General features: G+C 62.6%; 2 protein-coding genes across 2 annotated transcripts in view; one reads left to right on the forward strand and one right to left on the reverse strand.

Annotated features, from left to right (window-relative positions):
* Positions 1-1,740, forward strand: part of RECQL5 (RecQ like helicase 5) — a 35,370-nt gene extending 33,630 nt beyond the window's left edge. The window contains exons 17-20 of the mRNA XM_053893040.1: positions 101-191; positions 417-641; positions 865-934; positions 1,025-1,740. Coding sequence (XP_053749015.1) covers positions 101-191; positions 417-641; positions 865-934; positions 1,025-1,125 — 487 coding nt within the window. The 3' untranslated portion in view covers positions 1,126-1,740. The remainder of the gene's footprint in view (positions 1-100; positions 192-416; positions 642-864; positions 935-1,024) is intronic.
* A 3-nt stretch (positions 1,741-1,743) lies between these two features.
* The window catches only part of MYO15B (myosin XVB), a 32,070-nt gene continuing 16,186 nt past the window's right edge, over positions 1,744-17,627 (reverse strand). Inside the window, exons 22-64 of the mRNA XM_053893074.1 lie at positions 16,727-16,820; positions 16,117-16,173; positions 15,753-15,810; positions 15,406-15,536; positions 14,600-14,695; positions 14,251-14,486; positions 13,989-14,167; positions 13,764-13,836; positions 13,255-13,416; positions 12,908-13,008; positions 12,730-12,806; positions 12,528-12,612; positions 12,265-12,363; positions 12,031-12,140; positions 11,752-11,931; positions 11,454-11,532; positions 11,188-11,292; positions 10,847-11,105; positions 10,678-10,768; positions 10,360-10,561; positions 9,793-9,905; positions 9,526-9,585; positions 8,889-8,964; positions 8,651-8,769; positions 8,350-8,468; positions 8,128-8,269; positions 7,824-7,935; positions 7,545-7,711; positions 6,997-7,148; positions 6,768-6,828; positions 6,609-6,681; positions 6,118-6,194; positions 4,804-4,877; positions 4,596-4,711; positions 4,409-4,503; positions 4,213-4,290; positions 4,006-4,102; positions 3,682-3,824; positions 3,365-3,480; positions 2,896-3,029; positions 2,586-2,719; positions 2,331-2,471; positions 1,744-2,211 (exon numbers count right to left, since the gene is read on the reverse strand). Coding sequence (XP_053749049.1) covers positions 2,152-2,211; positions 2,331-2,471; positions 2,586-2,719; positions 2,896-3,029; positions 3,365-3,480; positions 3,682-3,824; positions 4,006-4,102; positions 4,213-4,290; positions 4,409-4,503; positions 4,596-4,711; positions 4,804-4,877; positions 6,118-6,194; positions 6,609-6,681; positions 6,768-6,828; positions 6,997-7,148; positions 7,545-7,711; positions 7,824-7,935; positions 8,128-8,269; positions 8,350-8,468; positions 8,651-8,769; positions 8,889-8,964; positions 9,526-9,585; positions 9,793-9,905; positions 10,360-10,561; positions 10,678-10,768; positions 10,847-11,105; positions 11,188-11,292; positions 11,454-11,532; positions 11,752-11,931; positions 12,031-12,140; positions 12,265-12,363; positions 12,528-12,612; positions 12,730-12,806; positions 12,908-13,008; positions 13,255-13,416; positions 13,764-13,836; positions 13,989-14,167; positions 14,251-14,486; positions 14,600-14,695; positions 15,406-15,536; positions 15,753-15,810; positions 16,117-16,173; positions 16,727-16,820 — 4,933 coding nt within the window. The 3' untranslated portion in view covers positions 1,744-2,151. The remainder of the gene's footprint in view (positions 2,212-2,330; positions 2,472-2,585; positions 2,720-2,895; positions 3,030-3,364; positions 3,481-3,681; positions 3,825-4,005; positions 4,103-4,212; positions 4,291-4,408; positions 4,504-4,595; positions 4,712-4,803; positions 4,878-6,117; positions 6,195-6,608; positions 6,682-6,767; positions 6,829-6,996; positions 7,149-7,544; positions 7,712-7,823; positions 7,936-8,127; positions 8,270-8,349; positions 8,469-8,650; positions 8,770-8,888; positions 8,965-9,525; positions 9,586-9,792; positions 9,906-10,359; positions 10,562-10,677; positions 10,769-10,846; positions 11,106-11,187; positions 11,293-11,453; positions 11,533-11,751; positions 11,932-12,030; positions 12,141-12,264; positions 12,364-12,527; positions 12,613-12,729; positions 12,807-12,907; positions 13,009-13,254; positions 13,417-13,763; positions 13,837-13,988; positions 14,168-14,250; positions 14,487-14,599; positions 14,696-15,405; positions 15,537-15,752; positions 15,811-16,116; positions 16,174-16,726; positions 16,821-17,627) is intronic.

Consider the following 17,627-nt stretch of genomic DNA (forward strand, 5'->3'; position numbering starts at 1 on the left):
ATCTCTGAAGCCCTGGCCAGGGTCTGCTCTGCTGGGCCAGCTGAGCTGAGGGTGCCGCTGGTGCCTGGAGCCTTTGACGCCTGCTCTCCTCCCTGGCCAGGGCCTGCCCACCCAGAAACCAGGGGTCCCCTGAAGGCCAGCCCACCCCCACAAAGGAGACACGCACGGGCAAGCGGCCCAGAACCCAGCAGGTACTGACAGGGATGAGGCCACAGGGGAGGAGGCCTGTAGACTAGGCTGGTGTCTGCTCTGTTCTCCCGATTAGGCATTTGGGGAAAATTCCCTCTTTTTATATCCCAGAGTTAGATGGGCTGGGCTGGAGGGAGCCAGCGGATGCTGAGGCCCAGTCTTCCAGAAGGAGGGGAGGGGCTGTGACAGGGAGCCCGAGAGTGATGCTCCATTTGGGTCCTGCACAGGAGAGCCCAGAGAACCAGGCTCAGAAGAGGCCTTGCCTCTCAGCCAACGCCTCCATCTTAGCTGAAGCCGAGGACAGCATCTTGGCCAGCAATCAGAACACCTTGAACCCTACAGCCCAAGGCTCCTGTCCTCTCCCAGTCCCTGGCATCTCCCTCAAGGAGGCTGCAAATGTTGTGGTCAAATGCTTGACCCCTTTCTACAAGGAGGGCAAGTTTGCATCCAAGGTAGGGTAGGTGGGTGGATTCTGCCCTCTCCTGGGCCTGGGATACCTGGGCGCAGGACAGGTCCTACCTATAGCCAGGACAAAGCGGGGCGGAAGCAGGCTAGGTCCTAAGGCCGGCTGCCTGCTTCCCTGGGTCCGCCTTGCCCTTGGGTCATGGCTATGGGCCACTGGTGGGGGCAGGGCAGGGGTCTGCACCCTTTGCTCCTGTCACCCTCCGCCTCCAGGAATTGTTTAAAGCCTTCGCCCGCCACCTCTCACACTCGCTGACTCAGAAGACTCCTCCCGGAAAGAGCGGTGAGTGCCTGCATCACCAGGCCAGGGAATTTGCGGGGCTCGGTGGTGGGGAGGGGACTGGCTCTCATGTTCCCCTTCTCAAATCTGTAGTAAAGGAAGAGGCCCAGCATTTCATCAAGCAGTTTTTCCATGGCCGGGCCCGGTGCGAGAGTGAAGCTGATTGGCACGGCCTGTGTGACCCACAGAGATGACCGGCTGCTGCCCACTAGGGCCAGAGTGCTCCCCCGGCCTCAACCGGGGGCCAACCTGGGCCTCGCTCAGGAATGGGAAGGTGGAAAGCCTGCAGCCATCAGGAGCATCCTCTTTGCTCGGGGTCCCTCCCCCCTCCAACCATGCTTGCTTTGGAGATGGCCCCAGACGCCTCCTAAATCAAGGTCGGAGGCCAGAGGCCAGCCACCTTTCTGCTTGCAAAATCTGAGGTCTTCTTCCTCCTAGCCTCCCTTCCTCTCTTGGCTGGGTTTTCTGAGCCAGATCCCCAGGTTAGGAGGTAGTGGGGCGGTGTGGCTGCTGCCAGGGGAACAGGAGGAAGGCGTGGTCCCTCCACCTCTTATTCTTAACAAGTTGTAAGCCAGGGTGAAGCCCACCCGTCCGAGGCGTTGGCCCCTTCAGGTCCTGGGCCACTCCCCCCTTCCCTTGCGAGGCCAGCTTCCAGGCTGGCCCTGGGTGCAGAGCGCAGGAGAAGGGCAGCCTCCGCACCCTGCGCTCTGCTCAGTTCCTGGTCGGGAAGGCCGGGCCGGACTGAGACGTACCTGAGAAATAAAAGTCCTGTTGGTTTTGACACCCCTCCCCCGCCAAACACAAACACAGCCTTTTTCTCTTGGGAGTTTTATTTCCTCAGCATTTGCTTCTCCCAGGCCTGGGATCGTTCTGGTGTTGAGCCAGGGCCTGGCGCCATACGGGCATCTCCCCCAGGGTAGGCAGCATCAGCTGCCCAAGCGAGTTCCTGCAGCCCCCACTCTGGGAACCCCCCAGGGGGGAGTCTTGCTACTCTCTTTCCCAGTTGATGTCACCATAGTAGCTCCTGCCTCATGGCCTCCACGTGGGCCAGGAGCTCCGTGCTGCGGGAGGTTCCAGAACAGCCGGGGGTGGGGGGGTGGAGTCCAAACCAAAATGGCCTGATGGCACCCAAGGGAGACCTTCCCAGTCAGACTTGGGTGTGGGAGGGGCCCCTTCCTCGTCTCCTCCCCTCTCCCCACCTTCTTGGGTGAGGCCAGCCGTTAGTTGGAAGCAGTGCCGCTGTCCTTCAGGAAGGCGATGGTGTGCTTCAGCTCCTGGGCCTGCCGGGGCACAGGCACATGAGGACAGGGCTCCCCGCTCTGCACCCCCACCCCACGCCAGGCCTGGGTCACGCGTGCGCTGCCTTCCCAGGATGTCGTCGGAGGCCCTGGCCGCTCACCTTCATCAGCTCAAACCAGATGGTCTGGGGGTTGTCGGCAGAGCCGTAGTTGAGTTCCAGGCCAGGGGGCCCATCGCTCTCCAGGGGGCTCAGCAGGTGGAGTCTCTGCAGGTCCTTCAGGGCGATGGAGCAGTACAGTTTCTGGGGGCAGTAGAGACAGCAGAGCTTGGACCCTCTCAGGGGAGGGGTCACCGTGGATGGTGGGAGAGTGGCGCAAGGTGCTCAGGCCAGCACCGGGGCGGGAGCCTGGCCCACCTGGGAGCTGGGGTCCATGAGGATGAGGTGCTGGCGGTTGAGTCCCAGGAGGCTGGGTCCGGGCAGGGCCAGTTGACTGACCCGCAACACCACGTAGACGTTGTAGCCAAAGAAGGGCAGCTGGCTCACAGCCTCTGGGAAGGGAGGGGCCGGGATAGCAGTTCTGGTCACTGTGGCCCTGGGACCTGCCCGACGGCCTCCAGGTTGGATGAGCGGGGCAGGGCAGGTAGAGAAGCTGCCCTGCACCTTCACCCCTTCCCTTCACGGTCTCCTGCTCCGGCCCTCGCAACCCCCAGGGCCCCAGACCCACCAATGAAGCTGATCTGTGCTTCTTGGGAGCTGCATGCTTGCATCCACCTCAGCTCCTGTTCCATCAGGTTCTTTATGGTTGACATGCTCACTTGCCGTTGCAGCGGCTTTGGCAAGTAAGCCAACAGGTCTTGCCTACGACACAGACTGGTCAGTCGAGGCTGGGTATACAGCAGGTGCTAAATAAACAAGCAAGGCTACTACAGGCAGGTGAGGCTGGGAATCCGGTCTTAGGAATGACGTATGGGCCCTGCCCTTGAGGAGCTTGGGATGGGGAAGTCAGGTGTACACAGCCTCCACTACTCCAGGCCCATCACATTGAGGCCAGGAAGGGTACAGGTTGAGCGGCCTTGACCTTGGAGGATTGGGTGGGGGGCCGAAGGAGAGGCCCTTGGGTGCATGCTGAGGTGGGCCTCAGCACCAGCAGGGGCAAGGGGTGACGGGAGGTGTGGGGCCACCCTCACACTCACTCTGACAGCCGGTCCTCTTGGGTCTGGCTGCGGTGCTGCAGGGCGGCCAGCCTGGCCAGTTGAGTGTTTGCCTGGGGACTGACCAACAGCTTCCCCTGGAGATAGTCCCGCAGCACCTGAGGAGGGACAGCAGTGAGGGGAGGGGACAGCTGTGCCTCAAAGCCCCCACTTGGTGGTGGCTCCTGGGGCTCGAGCTCGGTCCTGTCACCATCCCTTCTTCGGGGGAGGGAGGCTTGGAGGTCCCTCACCCCGGCAGGGGCTCGCTTGCAAGTTGCTGCCCGGGGCTGGGTGGCCCGGGGCCAGGGGTGGCAGCTGACCTGCTTGTAGTGGCTGGTGATGTAGGTGGGGTGATCGAAGTGCAGCTGGGTCTCCCAGCTGAGCCGCCAGCTGTGTAGGCTCACGTCCTGATCCAACACGCTGTTGAGGTACTCGTGGGGCCACAGGGGCCTCACCAGCTCGCCTGAGTGGGGAACCCAGGTCCACAGCTTGCCCTGCCGTCCAGGGTCAACCCTGCCCCCGCAGGCCTGCCAGCCCCAGCGTGGGAACCCGCCTCACTCACGGGCACACAGCTGGCAGGTAAGCCACCTCCTGGAATCCAGCCTGCCCCCCCCCCCCCATTTCTCCCCAGGCAAGGGGCTCACCTTCCTTTTTGATGAGGAAGAGGGCGAATTCCTGCATTTCCTGGGGGTCAGTGATGCCCATCTGCCGGCACAGCTCCTCCAGCACTTCTGCTGCCACCTGGGCACAGAGACAGGGCCGTGGTGGGGGAGGGGACTTGGGGGGGCGGTCCCGATGCCACAGCTTTCCCATCCCCTCCAGCCCTTCTTCCTCAGCAGCCCCATGCTCACCGTGAAAGTCTGGATACTGGTTTTGTAATCCAGACCCCCCGGCAAGTGAATGAGAAGCGGGCGGACTGCTTGCCCTTTCTGCCAAGACAGATTGCAGGGTCAGTCTTCCAGTGGCCAGAGGCCCCAACTTCCTGTCCCCCACCAGGGAGTCCCAAAATGCCCAGCCACCTGTACCCCCTTCCCCCCCCCCCAGTACCAGGAAAGCCTGAATTTCACCCGGAGAGGGCAGCCGCCGGCGCCCCCCATATTTGACCGTGTGCTGGAGGTGCTCCTGACTTTTCTGGGCCAGCTCTGCAGAGGGGAAGCAGGCTGGGGTCACAGGCATCTCCAAACCCCTCGCCAAGCTGTTGAGACCCCAGGCCGGAAGTCCCTCCCATAGGCACCTTGGCTTGGGCCTGACTCCTGCAGAAACTTGGTCACATAGGGCATCAGCGTGGTTGACGGGGGGAAGAAGCCTGCGAGGAGGCTGAGGAAGCTCCAGCCACGAGCACAGTGTTCCCTGCAGGGCAGAGAGCCTGGGCTTCAGGCTGGCCAGATCCCGGCCTCAGCACCGGGCTGTCCTCCCTGCTCCCCCCGGCTCAGCATACTCACCGCTGAGGGTGTCCTGTGACCTGTTTGATGACTTGGCAGTAAATCTCATCCCTGAGGTTCTCCTCCCGACACAGCTGTGGGGGCAGGGTGGCATGGGGTCTAAAGTCAGGGAGAAATCCTGCTAACGGCCACGGGCAGGCGGCCAGCTCTTGGTCTTTGTCACAGCTTGTGCCCGAGTGGTCACTTTCTAAATCACTGTTTTCATCTGCTTATGGGCTATGCTCGGCCCTGTCTTCTCTGCTGGCTCCCCTTATCCTTGACCTCTAGGGAACACCGTGCCCTCGGGCCTCTGTCTACGTGCCCTGATGATCTCAGCTCCTCCCACCTGCTGTCTGCTGGTGCCTGCCTCCAGCCTAAACTTCTCCCTTGAACCCAGGCCCCCTGCTTGGAAGAGTGGACCCCAGATTTCACCTGCCCAAAACATTCCTGCACCAGCCCAGACCTGCTCCTCCCTCGGGCCTTCCTATTGAAGATGGTCACTGCTCTGCCCAGGGCCTCGGTGACACCCTTGGCCCCTCTCTGTCACACCCCCCATACAATTCATAGCAAACCCTGTTGCTCTGAGCCTTTTCCCCTCTGCTGCTACCTGTGGGCTCGGCCAGCAGCACCGCCCTCACCTGGTGATCGTGGCCATAACCTCCTCTGGCCCTTACACCCCCCTGGGAGGGGTGGCAAACAGCCAGAGCCATCTCAAAGTGTAAGCCAGTCCCTCTGCAACCTCCTCGAGTGCCCCTCCTCTTGAGAAATCAGAGTGCCAGTAGTAGCCTACGATGGCCTGCCATGACCTGGACCTGCCACCCCTCCCAGGCCTTATCCTCCACCCTGACCTGGCTCACTGGGCTCCAGCCATGCTGGCTTTGCTGGTGCTAGAGACTCGCCCTGATCAGGACCATCACCCCTGCCCCTCTCTCCGCCTGCATGTGTTGCCCGGATGCACACGTGCCTCTCTCCCCGGCTTCCCTCAGATCGCTGCTCTGGTGTCACCTTGTCACCAAGCGTCTGCATTGTAGCATCCCCTTCCCTTCTGTGTCATTCCCCACAGCACTTTGAACTCTTGGATACACTGTGTCATGGTTTTGCGACTGTCCTCTCTCACCAGATTGTAAGCTCTGCGAGGACCTGGCCTGCTTGGTTCACAGCCATGCCCCCAGCATGTAATGGGGACTCAGTAAATTTTGGATCATTTGAAAGACTAGTGGCCAAGGGAAAGGGGAACTCACTCAGGCCCGGGCATGAAGACCGGAACAGACCCTCGGGCACACGGTACCCGCCCCCCACCCCCTACCAGCTTTCAGCACACAAGCTTTTGCTTACCCTCAGCAGCTCGTAAAGGAGCTCCGACTCATTCTTGCCCCGGGGCTTGGGCTGGTCCTGCATGAACTGCATCAGAACTGCAGGCAGGAGGAGAAGCTGGTGAGCTGGGTGGGGGGCCTGGCCCTGGCTCCTGTCACCAGACAGGGCTTTCCCCATCGTCTCCTGCCTTGCTCTCGAAAATGCACGGGAGCCAGGCAGAGCAGAGCAATCTCCACATCAGCGATGAGGAGACAGGGCTCTGAGAGAGAGGGGTGCCGTGGGCACCTGTGGCTGCATATGGCCCAGAGCCAGCTGGACATACTGCAGCCTGTCTGTCCAGACCATACACGACCCACCACTCCTTGGGTGTGCGTAGAAGGAGGTGAGGGCTCTGAGGTACAGTAACCACCAGTGAGCTTCCCTGAGTTGACAAACTCGAGGAGGGAAGGAGACCTGGCACCTAGGTCCAAGGCACCACGGATATGAGGACACAGGATGCTGTGGCCACTCACCCTGGAAGCTTTCCACAGCCTGCCTGTTGGCATCCTCATCACTGAGGCTGATGAGCGATTCTTGTATGGGAGCCTGCGGCCGAAGAGACTGGGTTGGGGGTCTGTGGGGGCCAGAGGGCAGATCCGCTGGCCCGACTCCTCCCCACCTGTCCCCCTCACCTTGGTGTACTGCACCAGGCTGGCCATGGCCTTCTTAGCATCTCCGTGTGTCTGGTGCAGCCTGAGGGGGCAGAGGGGAGGACAGCCCTGCTTGCTTGCCCCCCCTCCCCCCCATCGCAGGTTGTGTAGGGCGAGTGCTAAAAGCACGGGCCTGGTGGCTCTGAGCAGGAAGGCCTACTTCAGGGAGACTGAGGATGGGCAAGCAGAAGGGTGGGCCCGGGGCACTCACAAGGTCTGAGGCTTACGGAAGTGGTTCAGGGCAAATTCCTGCATGGTGTAGTTGTGGGATTCCGTGGACAGAGAGGGGCAGGCCGCAGAGTGGGTCGAGCTGGTGGCCTCAGAGTTGTCACTGTGTGTCCGGCTCCGGGGGTGGGCATGGCGCTGGGAACACAGGACGTCTCATGCCACCCGAGTGCCCACGGGCCTGTCCAGAGGCCATGCCCAGCCCCCACCCAGCCCAACCCAGGGAGAGCAGCTGGAGGGAGCACACCACCAGGAGGGTCAAGAAGTGTTTACTGAGCATCTTCTAGGGGACCACTGCAACACTGCGAGGGAACACAAAGGCCATACGGCCCAGGCCCTGCCCGCAAGGAGCTCACAGCCTTGCTGAGGAGACCAGGCAAGAAATTGGGAGAGGGCAGAGGGGCAGCATCAGACCAAGCACCACCCGCCAGGCGGCAGGTGGACCTGGCCACTCAGGGGCAATCAAGCCCTTTGCTTCCTCGCCTCCTAGTTAGGCCTCGCCTTCCCCCGCCCCCTCCCCCCAATCTTCCTCACCTCCGTGGCCCTCTCCCACCGAGCCAGCCCTGGCTCTCCGTGCTGCAGCTGACTCATGTGCCGGCCACTCCTCTCTGGCGAAAAGGAAAAGTCTGGAGCAGCAGCTGGCTGAACCATGTTGGTGGGAAAGAGTCCAGAACGGCCCCCGGTGGAGCCGAACTGCCAACCTGGAAGGCACCCAAGCATGGTGGCTCGCCCGCCTGGCCCCTCTGCCCCTCAGAGGCTCCGCCATGGGCTGCCCTCCCTGTGCCAGCCACCCTGCTTGCCCCCCAAGGATACCGGGCTCCAGAGCGGCCACTGGCAGCAGCTTGATGAGGTCCCCACGGTGGAAGCTGAGGAGGCTGTGGTCATCGGTGATGTAGCTTCGCAGGGCGATGACATAGCCAGAGTCCTGCAGGCAAGAGGGCGGGCAGGTAAGGGAGCCAGGCTGCCTGTAGCCCCGGTCCTGCCCGCCTCACCAGCTCCCCCTGTTGGCCTCGCCCGCCACCCGGCACTCCAGAGTTCCGAGGACCCCTGGTGGCTTGAGGGAGCTCGACTGACCAGCCCCTGCCCCCACCCAGCCCCCTGACCGGCTTGCGCTTGCCTTCTTGAGCTCACTCAGGAACAGCTCAATCGTGGCCTTGATGGCACCTGCCCGGGCCGTGTGCAACACCAGCTGCTCAGCCTTTAGTGACAGCTCCAGAGTGGAGCTGCCCAGGCACTCCACGCCCAGCACCTCAGCAAAGCTGTGCACAGGTGGAGGCATGAGCTGGGAGCCCTCTCACCCCTGGGGCCATCCACAGCCCAGCCCCCGGCCCAGGTTCACCTGTATGAGCAGAGAGTCTTCAGCTGGTTGAGGTGGACGCTGGGGCCTTGGGTCACCTTGAGCAGCCTCAGCCCCCGGTGGGACACGCCCAGCAGCTGCACGTCATTGCTACTTTCACCCTGCCCGGAAGGAAGGTGACAGGCTCCCGGTTCCCCACCGCCATCCAAGATGCCCCGGGGGGTCCTTCCATTGTGCCCACCGCACCCCCAGCTCTCATCCCTGCCACAAAGGCCCACGCAGGCCACGCTAGGAGCCAGATTGTGGTACTGCCATCCCCAGCCCTACATTCAGCCTCACTGACCGAGACAGGGAAGATTCGGGAGAAATAATTGGCCCAGTTGTCCCGAGCGGCCACCACGATACGCTTCTTGACGTTGTCCTCGGTGGTACTGAGCGAATCTAGGCCCACCTCCAGGTCTCCTGTGGGCAGGAACGGCCCAAGACTGTCCTCAGGCTCCTTCACAGGGGGACCCCAGAGTTTGCTCCCCCCCCCCCCTCCAGCTCTTCAGCTCCCCAACTCCAGGGTCCCTGGACCCTACCCAGTAGCTCCCTCATTTTGTGCCGCTCATCCTGGGAGATCCGGATGCAGGACTCGGCAAAGGTGTCCCTCAGGATCTGGGGGGCAGAGCCAAGTGGTCACCACCAGATCCCAAAGCCAGAGCTCACCGTGGAAGCAGCCACATGCGGAGGAAAAGCTAAAGAGCCCCGTGGGCATGGGTGGAGCAGGGAGGGACGTGGGGCTTCTGAGCCCAGGGCCGCCTCCGCCTGGAGCTCCCACTCGCCTCCCCACGGCCACCTGCATGAGCGGGCTGCTGTTCCTCAGTCACTGAGATAAATTCCCCCTGAAGGAACAGAACCTGGGGGAGGCGGGGAGGCTGCTCTGGAATTTGGGGGAAGAGCTAGGGTCCTGGGAGCACTCAGCGGTGGCAAAGAAGCATCGGGGAGCGTCTGCCGGGTGCCGGAGCCCATGTTGGGGACTATATACGCTAGATTTTGCATCCTCCTTACAGGCCAGTAGTGGTCCTTACTCTTAGGGATGTTAAATAAAGGCAGGGCTCGAAACACAGCACCTGCCCCATCAGTACTGCTGCTCTCCTGCCTCTTGCACTGACGGTAACCTGGCCCAGACGCAGGAGCAGTCTGTCTGTCCATGTTGCAGGTGGCCCGGGCCCTCACCTGCTCACAGAGGAGCCGGAGGCAGTAGGGATGGCTGAAGTTTTCCCGGGGGTAGAACACCTGTCGGAGAGCACGGGGATGGAAAAGAGTTGGCAACGGTGCCCCTCTTTGGCCCCCCACTTCCTCTCAGACCCAGAAGGAAAACCAGGCCTGAGGAGGTGGGTTGTGGGGAGGCAGCCCCAGTGTTCGTGTGTGGGGAGACGCTGGGCCCCCGCCCACCACCTGCCACCGCTCCGCAGCGGCCAACCCCCCACCCCCCGCGCCCACCTCCTTGCGTAGGAACAGCCTCCAGGGCGCACCGACGTAGGAGAAACACACGCTGCCGGAGGGCACGAGCAGCTGGGTGGAGACCCCCTGGTCCCCCATGGGCTCCATCAAGCCTGGCAGAGGGAAGGGCCAGAGAGCTTCAGGCGAGGAGCTGCCAGAGCCCGAATGGCAGGGATGTGGGGACAGAAGACCCTCACCTCCCTGGGGCCCTGCGAGGGCTCTGCCCACTCGACCTCTGCTGCCTCCGTCCTGCCCATGTCCCATTTCCTGCCTCCGTCTCCAGCCCTCCTCTTCCCTGCTGTCCTTCACCAGGTCAGCAGGGCCACTAAATTCCTGATGGAGCTGCCAGGTTTGTACTGAGGACACCACCCTGTGACAGTCCCTCAGGGCCACATGGGCCCCAGGAGTGCCCGGACCCCGCCCTGGACGGGAATGAGGAAGCTGGGGCTCCAAAGTCCCGAAGCCTGAGCACCCCGAGCGGCCGACCTCAGCCATGAGTGCTGACAGGCCGCTGGGAACCCAGCCGTCTCAACGAAGCCCACCACCGAGGGACAAGAGGTTCCTCACCACGGGGCTCTGCTGAAAGGGTCCCTGGTTCCCCAGGCAGTGGGGGCGGTGGAGGAGGTGGGGGTGCATGGGCAGTGGGTGGAGTCTGGCCAAACAGACCCTGGTCCTCTTTGATGGAGTCGGAGGGCCCAAGCTGTGTTGGGACCTTGGGTCGAGGGGCCACAGGTGGCGGGGGGCCCTTCTTGGGGCTGGGGGACAGCACCTGGAGAAGGCACAGAGAATTTGCACAGCTGGCTCTAGGGGTGAGGCTAAATTTACCCCAGAGAGCCTTGGACTCCCAAGGTGAGAAGCCATGCCCTGGACAGGATAGGGCCTCACCGATGTGGATGTGTGGGCACCACTGATCCCCAACTTAGCCAGAGCCTCATCCTTGGGATTGTTTTTCTTCATGAAAGACGTTGGGGGCCTCCTGAGAGAAGGAAGAGGTCACGAGTCCACAGGGTGACTCCCTGGGGAGTGGCCAGCCCTGGTCACCCCCGGGACCCACCTGGATGGCTGCACTGGCACAGGAACAGGGCCCGGGCGGCTCTGGTACATGCGGATGATGTTGCGGATCTCCCTGCTGGGCTCTGCCCGCCGTCGGGGCGCGGGGTCCGAGCTGCGGACCAGGTCTCTGTCCTGCGCGGGCTCCGGATCACCACCAGGCCCCGCCTCCTGGGCCGGCTCAGCCTCAGCCTCTCGTGCGGCTTTGGCCCCGCCTCGTGCCAGTGGCTTCTTCACTATGGGGGGAGGAGGAGGGGATGGCACTGGCCAGGAGGAGAAGGAACAGGTGAGGCCCTGTGCACACCCACAGGGCGGGCCCTGCCCGCCCCCCGTGTTCCCCACCACCTGCTCTGGGCTCTTCCTCGTCCTGTTCCTCGTCCTGCTCCTCCTCCTGGGGGATCTGTATCTTGGCCGGCGGCTTCACTGTCTTCACCTTGATCTGCTGCTGCCCTGAAAGCGCCCCAGATGGCCCTATTACTCTCCACCTGGCCAGCCCATCAGCCTCCTGGACAGGCTACATTGACGCAGGGGAGCAGAATGTGCCCCACACGCCCTGGACAGGCTGGGGCGGACGGGTCTGTGCACAGGCCTGCCACCTCGAGCGCCCTCACCCAGTTTCTGGAAAAAGTCCTGTTTCTGCTGGAAGCTCTTGGGCCTCCGGGGCTTGTCTCGGGGCTCCTGGGAGATCTCCTGTGGGCGGGAAGGGGGAGTGAAGGAGCAGCCTGGCCAGCCAAGTCGCCACTCTCCCAGCACCTGCACCCCCACCCCATCTCTGGGGCCAGGGCCCCGGGCATCTTCTCATCTTCCTGCTCCCGTGGGGTCTCCCGGCCAGTCCTGGAGCCCGCTGTCTCCACCCCAGGCCGTGCCACCTGCCTGGCCTCAGCTCTTCACCCTCAGGCGAGCACCCACCGATTCCAGCTCCTGCTCCGGCTCCTCCCGTGGAGCCAGGGGCCTCTTGGGCTTGGGGGTGACGGCTGGGGGTGAGGTCGGGGCAGCAGCTCCACGGGTCTGGGCCTCTGCCTGGCGCTGACGCTGATGCGTCTGCTGCTCCAGCGACAGGGTCATGGCCTGGGTGGTCATCTGCTGGGCCTGAAGAGGGAGGGGGCGGTGGGCCCGGTGAGAGCCGCTCTGGCTCTGCCCCGCGGACCTGTCCCCACGAGGCAACCTGCGGGCCCTGCCCACCCTCACCAGGATCAGCGCCTGCTGGTTGATGAAGTTCTGCTGCTGGGCCGCCAGCTGCCTCGGGTCCACACTGGGAAGCAGGGGCTGCGGCTGCGGCTGCGGCGGCACCACCATGGCTGCAAGTGGCATACAAGTGCCGAGCTTGCTCACGGCCCTCCGCCCACCGTCCCCTCCGGGACCCTGGTCGGACCCCCCTTCCTCCGGCTCCTACCCGAGAAGGGACCCGGGATTCCACCTTACCTGGCATGGCAGGGACTGCGCCCACCGCCGGCATCATGGGCATGGCTGCAGGCATCATGGCCGGCTGGTATCCGGGCATCTGCATCATCCCTGGGTAAACTGAGGGCACAGGGCCTTCCCAGGTCGATTCCTATCTAGGCCCAACGACCACCTCCCTCCAGCCCCAGACAACAAGAAGAGCGGGGGCCACGGGTGCTTCCTGCGGGGTCCCAGGCCATGCTTGCCTGGGGAGACCCCGGATAGGTGCTCAGCCCTGCACTCACCCATGGGGTAGCTGCCTTGTTGCATGGGCCCAATGGCGCCCCCTCCCTTCATGCGGCTGCTCAGAGCCCAGCCTTGCTCCAGATCCTGAAGGGACAAAGGCCATAGGCCGTGGGGTCAGAACTGGAGCCCTGGGAGAGATGGGAGAGGCATCGGAGTGGGGCAGGGGCGGGTGGGGGTCGGGTGTGTGTGCAGAACACTCACGCTGCGGCCTGGGGAGAGGACCGGCTCGAAGAGGTGGTCCAGGAAGCCGTCCAGACTCCCTGAGACCTGAGACTCGGCTGTGGGGCCAGAGGCGGGTTAGTGTCACTCTAGGGTATGGGGCTGCCCGCACCCCCATTCCCATCACGTGCCAGCCTTACTGTGTCCATTCTTGCCTTACCTGTGTGGCTCCTGCTGGACAGTGTTGGGGGCGGACCCGGAGGTGGATCTGGGGGCAGTGAGGGGGCCTGGATGCCAGGGGCGGGGGGGATGTCCTCAGGTCTGCAGGAGACAGTGGGCCCAGCTAAGGGGGCGCCTCGGACGGGGGTGGTGCCCCGGCTGAGGCAAGGGATAGAAGCCGCTGTGGGGGGTCATCCCCGTGTGGTGGGAGAAGGTTAGGTTGGAGGGGGGCTGGCCCTGCAGCAGGTCCTATGAACCCCAGGGTGTGATGGGGTAGCTACGGGGGGTCACCTATGACAGATCTGAGACAGGAACAGGCTGGGGACAGGGGCGCTGGGCGGCACCTACAAGCCACGGGGGGCAATGGGGTAGCTGCGAGGACTGACGGGGTCCCCCAGGTCCTCAGTCTGGCCGATGAGGTCCAGCACGAAGTCACAGCCAGCCAAATCCTGCCAGGAATCCCTGGAGTGCAGTGACACGGACCAGCCACGGGGGGGCACCTCCAGGCCTCTGGGAAGGACGGAGGCAGTGGTCAGCCAGGAAGACGGCCCCCCAGGGAAAGGGCAAGGACCTGAGCGCGGGCCAAGCGGAGGTGGCTGGCGGAACCTGGGTTGGGAACTGGTTTCCTCAGACGGCTCTCCTTCATTTGCACCTCACAGCCTTCTACCTGTACATCGGCTCTGACGTGCTCATTGATTTATGGAGCCCACTTACCCCTCCATGTCCCCACCCCCACCCAGCCTCACTCCCCCGGGGAGCAGGCTCTGGCCCTGGGTTTGCAGGAGGCACCTGGCGGGACACAGGAGGATGGGACAGTGGTCAGCGTTGGCCACACTCCCCACCCCGGGCCCCAGTACCTGCTCTGCAGAATAGACCCAGCGAACTGCTCCCCCGTGGTCCAGGACTCCACCTCGGCTGAGTAGCACTCCTCTGCAGGGACAAGGGGTGGGGGGCCCGCGTGAGCGGCAGCAGGTCCTCCCTGACAGGAAGGGGCTGCTGTCCCCACGGGGCTTCCAGGAGCAGGACAGAAGGGAGATCAGGGTCACGGGAGGTGCCGCTGGAGAGAGGAAGGTGAGCATCACCATTGAACGTAAAGACGTCCAGTGCCATGCGGCCCCGCCGCCGTCCCGCTGTCCACTCGAGCTGGGTGGGCGGGTGGGCGCGTGCCATCCCGGGGGCCAGCCGCGTCTGCTCCAGGGCCCCCAGGAGCTTGTGCTGGCACAGTGCTGCCATGCCTGTGGGGGCCTGGTCGGACACAAACCTGTGGGGACAGCACGCGGCTGCTGTGGGGGTGGGCAGCCCACCGAGCCCGGTCACTGGGCCCCCGCGTGGCAGGCCCCTTACTTGAGCAGCGGCTTCTGCAGGGTGGGCATTGGGGGAAAGGCGCTGAGCAGCATGGCCATGAGGGCCCAGCTGCGCTGGCTCTGCTGCTCGTCCGGGTTGTGCCAGATCTGGGCCACGAGCTGGCTGAAGATCTCGTCCCGCAGCCCTGGTCGGCGCTGCCCCTGTCGCACCAGGTATTCGCCCATGGTCTGCTCCTGCCAGGAGGGCAGGGACCCGTCCCCCAGGAGCCGCAGCAGCTGTAGACACAGAGCGGGGACGAGTGCAGGATGTGCAGACCTCCCTTGTGCTCAGCCAGCACCTAGGAGCCAGGGCCCGTCTCACCCCGCCCCCTCCCCGATGTGCCACTCACCACCTTGTTGATATCCAGGGCGTGCTGAGGGTTCTCCCCGACCAGCCGGGTCAGGGGCTTGGTCAGTGGCTGCCCAGGGTGGGGCAGGGATGGCTCCTGCAAGCAAGGAGGGTGACAGTGCCTGAGCAGGTGCTGGTCTGTGCTGACCTGCTGGAGACAGCCCCCGGCAGAGCCCGCAGGAGCGAGCGCCCTCAGGGCGGAGGGGGCCCGGCAGGAAAACCACCTGCAACGTGCATCTTAATTGTTCTTTCTGGTTAGAAAATTGACACCCATGCATGCAGGAAACTCAGAAAACGTGGAAAAGGATAAAGAATAAAAAAACACCATTAATATTTCACTGCCCGTCGTGACCACAGCTGACATTTTAGTCTGTCTTACTTTCTATGCATAGATAACACACATCACCCTCCCACACCTGTTACCACTGTCAACAAGATTGGGATCATACTCCGTGTGCAGTTTCGAATCCTGTTCCGTATCCAACACTGCAGCCCAGACGTTTGCCTCGTCATTACACACGCTTTAACCAGAGGACCTCAACGGGAGCGGCGGCGGCGGGGGGGGGGGGGGATGCCACAGGGGTAACAAAGGTGAGGCATCATGGATCTAAGTGACACTAGAGGGCTAGGCGTTCAGGTTCAACGGATAGTCTCCTAGAAGTGCAGCCACACCCATCACTCCCATGACAGGAGAGGTTGGGTGCGTTGCAGGGGAGAAGGAAGAAGAGACACAGCCCCTGGCTGGCAGGGCTAACATCTGGGGAGCCGTGGGGGTCAGCTGGGAAGAGCCGAGGTCTGGGGACCCACCTGAAAGCTAATGGATATGAAGCTGGAGAACGGAAACTGGTCAATGTCGGGGGGGAGGGTCAGCTTGGGCCGGACAGGCACTTCCGGGGGCATCGACTCCGTGATGCTATCAGCCAAAACATGTTGACGGCCTGGGGACAGCACAGGAGGCGTCGAAATACCAGGTCAGGCACCGGGCTGTGGCACCGCCTCCCCCACTCACCATCAGCCCCCAGCCCCCGGGGCAGAGGGAGCTCAGGGGAGCCAAACGCATCACAGGGAGGGACCGTGGGGTCAGAGCCACCACACTGCAGACAGACCGGGTGGGGAGAGGGGTCACGGCAAGAGTGACACTAATCAAAACTCACCTTCTGCCGCCTTCAGCATGACGGCCAGCTCAGCCGGGATCTCCAAGCGTCCCAGCTCCTGGCACAGAGGAGCAATTGACAAAGTGCTAAGGGAGGGGCTACGGGGACCCAGCATCCCTCCTCACCCCCAGGACTATAAACGTCTCCAAAGACCGAGGGTTCTGATCCTCGACACAAATAAGACCCCAGGAGCCCACGGAGGGAAAATAGGGCAGCCCGGGGCTCTTCTTAGGGGGTGCGTAGGATGCCCCTGAGAGGTAGGAGCCACGGTGGCTCAGCTGGGACCCCACACTCTCCCTTGAGCCACGCCAGGTTCAGTGGGTTCATAACCCAGCGGACACCCTCAAGCTTCCAGTCCACCTACCATGCCTGGCGCTTTCTCGGAGGTCCTCCTGCTGTGCCAACCACGCCAACGCCCAAGCTGCTCGGGGAGACGCAGGAGATGCTGGGGTCCCGGGGAGGAGCCTCCTCAAACCTCCCGGCAGCTCCTCCCTACCTCGGCAGTTCAGCTGCCCCCGCCAGCCCCCAGCAGAGAAACAAGCACAGACCCCAAGGGGCGGCCACCTGCCACCAGCCCTCCAGGGCCCTCACCAGCCTTAGTGCTGTGGGCGTCGCTGCCCGTCTGCCAGGGCACTGAGGAGAGGGCAGGAAGGAATGATCCCAGGGGACAAAGTCCATCCAGGGAGGGGCCCCAGGGGAGCAGTATGTGGACACTGACCTTTGAGCTTTTTTATGGCCCTCACATTGGAATCATCAGGCAAAAGAGGGGAGCTGGCAGGCCCTAAGGAAGGCCTGGAGGGGATAGGAAGGCACCCCAGACGGACAGGGGAGAGTCAGACTCTGGAGGACGGGCAGGGATAAAGGAAGCGACCTCCAGGAGGCACCGGCCTACAGCAGGCGGCGGGGAATGGGAAGAGCCGGACCAGCAAGGCGGCCTAACTTCTACCCCGAGCTGCCCCGCCCCAAAGCTGCACCTGCCGTCTCTGCCACCTCCAGAGCAGGGGACGGGCCACCAGCAGGATGGTGTTCAGCTGTCCCAGAGCCGCCCGCCGCCGGAGGTACCGCTTCCTAGAGGCCGGTGGGGGTGGGGGAGGAGGGCGTGGTGAGGAGTCCAAACTTAGTCCAGTACCTGAATCCCCCAGCCAAGACATGAACGTAAACACTGACCCCGGGCCAGCGGCCCCCCACCCCAGGTGCTTAACAGAAGCAGCAGGGAAGGGACAGGACACTTTGAAAGGACAGGTGCATTGAGCAGGCGTTCAGCGAAGGAGATTAAGGTCTTAGACAGCAGAGCCGACCACTGGGCTCACTTCCCTCCTGTTTAGTCCTCGCGGTCATGAGGAAGTTACTTTCCCTCTCTGTTTTCTCCCTACCATCTGCAAAATGAGGATTCGTGTAATACCTGCCCCACCACAAGATTAACTGAATCAACCGACATGTTGAGAAGAGTCTGACATATTTTTATTTAAGAACTTCTAAAAATGGAAAAAAAAAATACTATCACTGGAAATCCAATAAGACATCACAGAAGAGATTGTGTCTTTGAGAATTTTCCAGATATAAGAAAGACCAGACTCCTCAGTAAAGGAGTCACAAGCAGGATTAACATTAAAAAGTAAAAAAATGTGGGGCGCCTGGGTGGCTCGGTCGGCTAAGCGTCTGACATCGGCTCAGGTTATGATCTCGCGGTTTGTTGAGTTCGAGCCCTGCATCGGGCTCTGTGCCGACTGCTCAGAGCCTGGAGCCTGCTTCGGATTCTGTGCCTCCCTCTCTCTCTGCCCCTCCCCTGCTTATGCTCTGTCTCTCTCTGTCTCAAAAATAAATAAAACATTAAAAAAAATCTTTGTAAATAAAAAAATGTACAGTTTTGAGGTG

The sequence above is a fragment of the Panthera pardus genome, unplaced genomic scaffold (assembly GCF_024362965.1).
Source record: "Panthera pardus isolate Hobbes unplaced genomic scaffold, ASM2436296v1 HiC_scaffold_3, whole genome shotgun sequence".
In the NCBI taxonomy this organism is placed as follows: domain Eukaryota; kingdom Metazoa; phylum Chordata; class Mammalia; order Carnivora; family Felidae; genus Panthera; species Panthera pardus.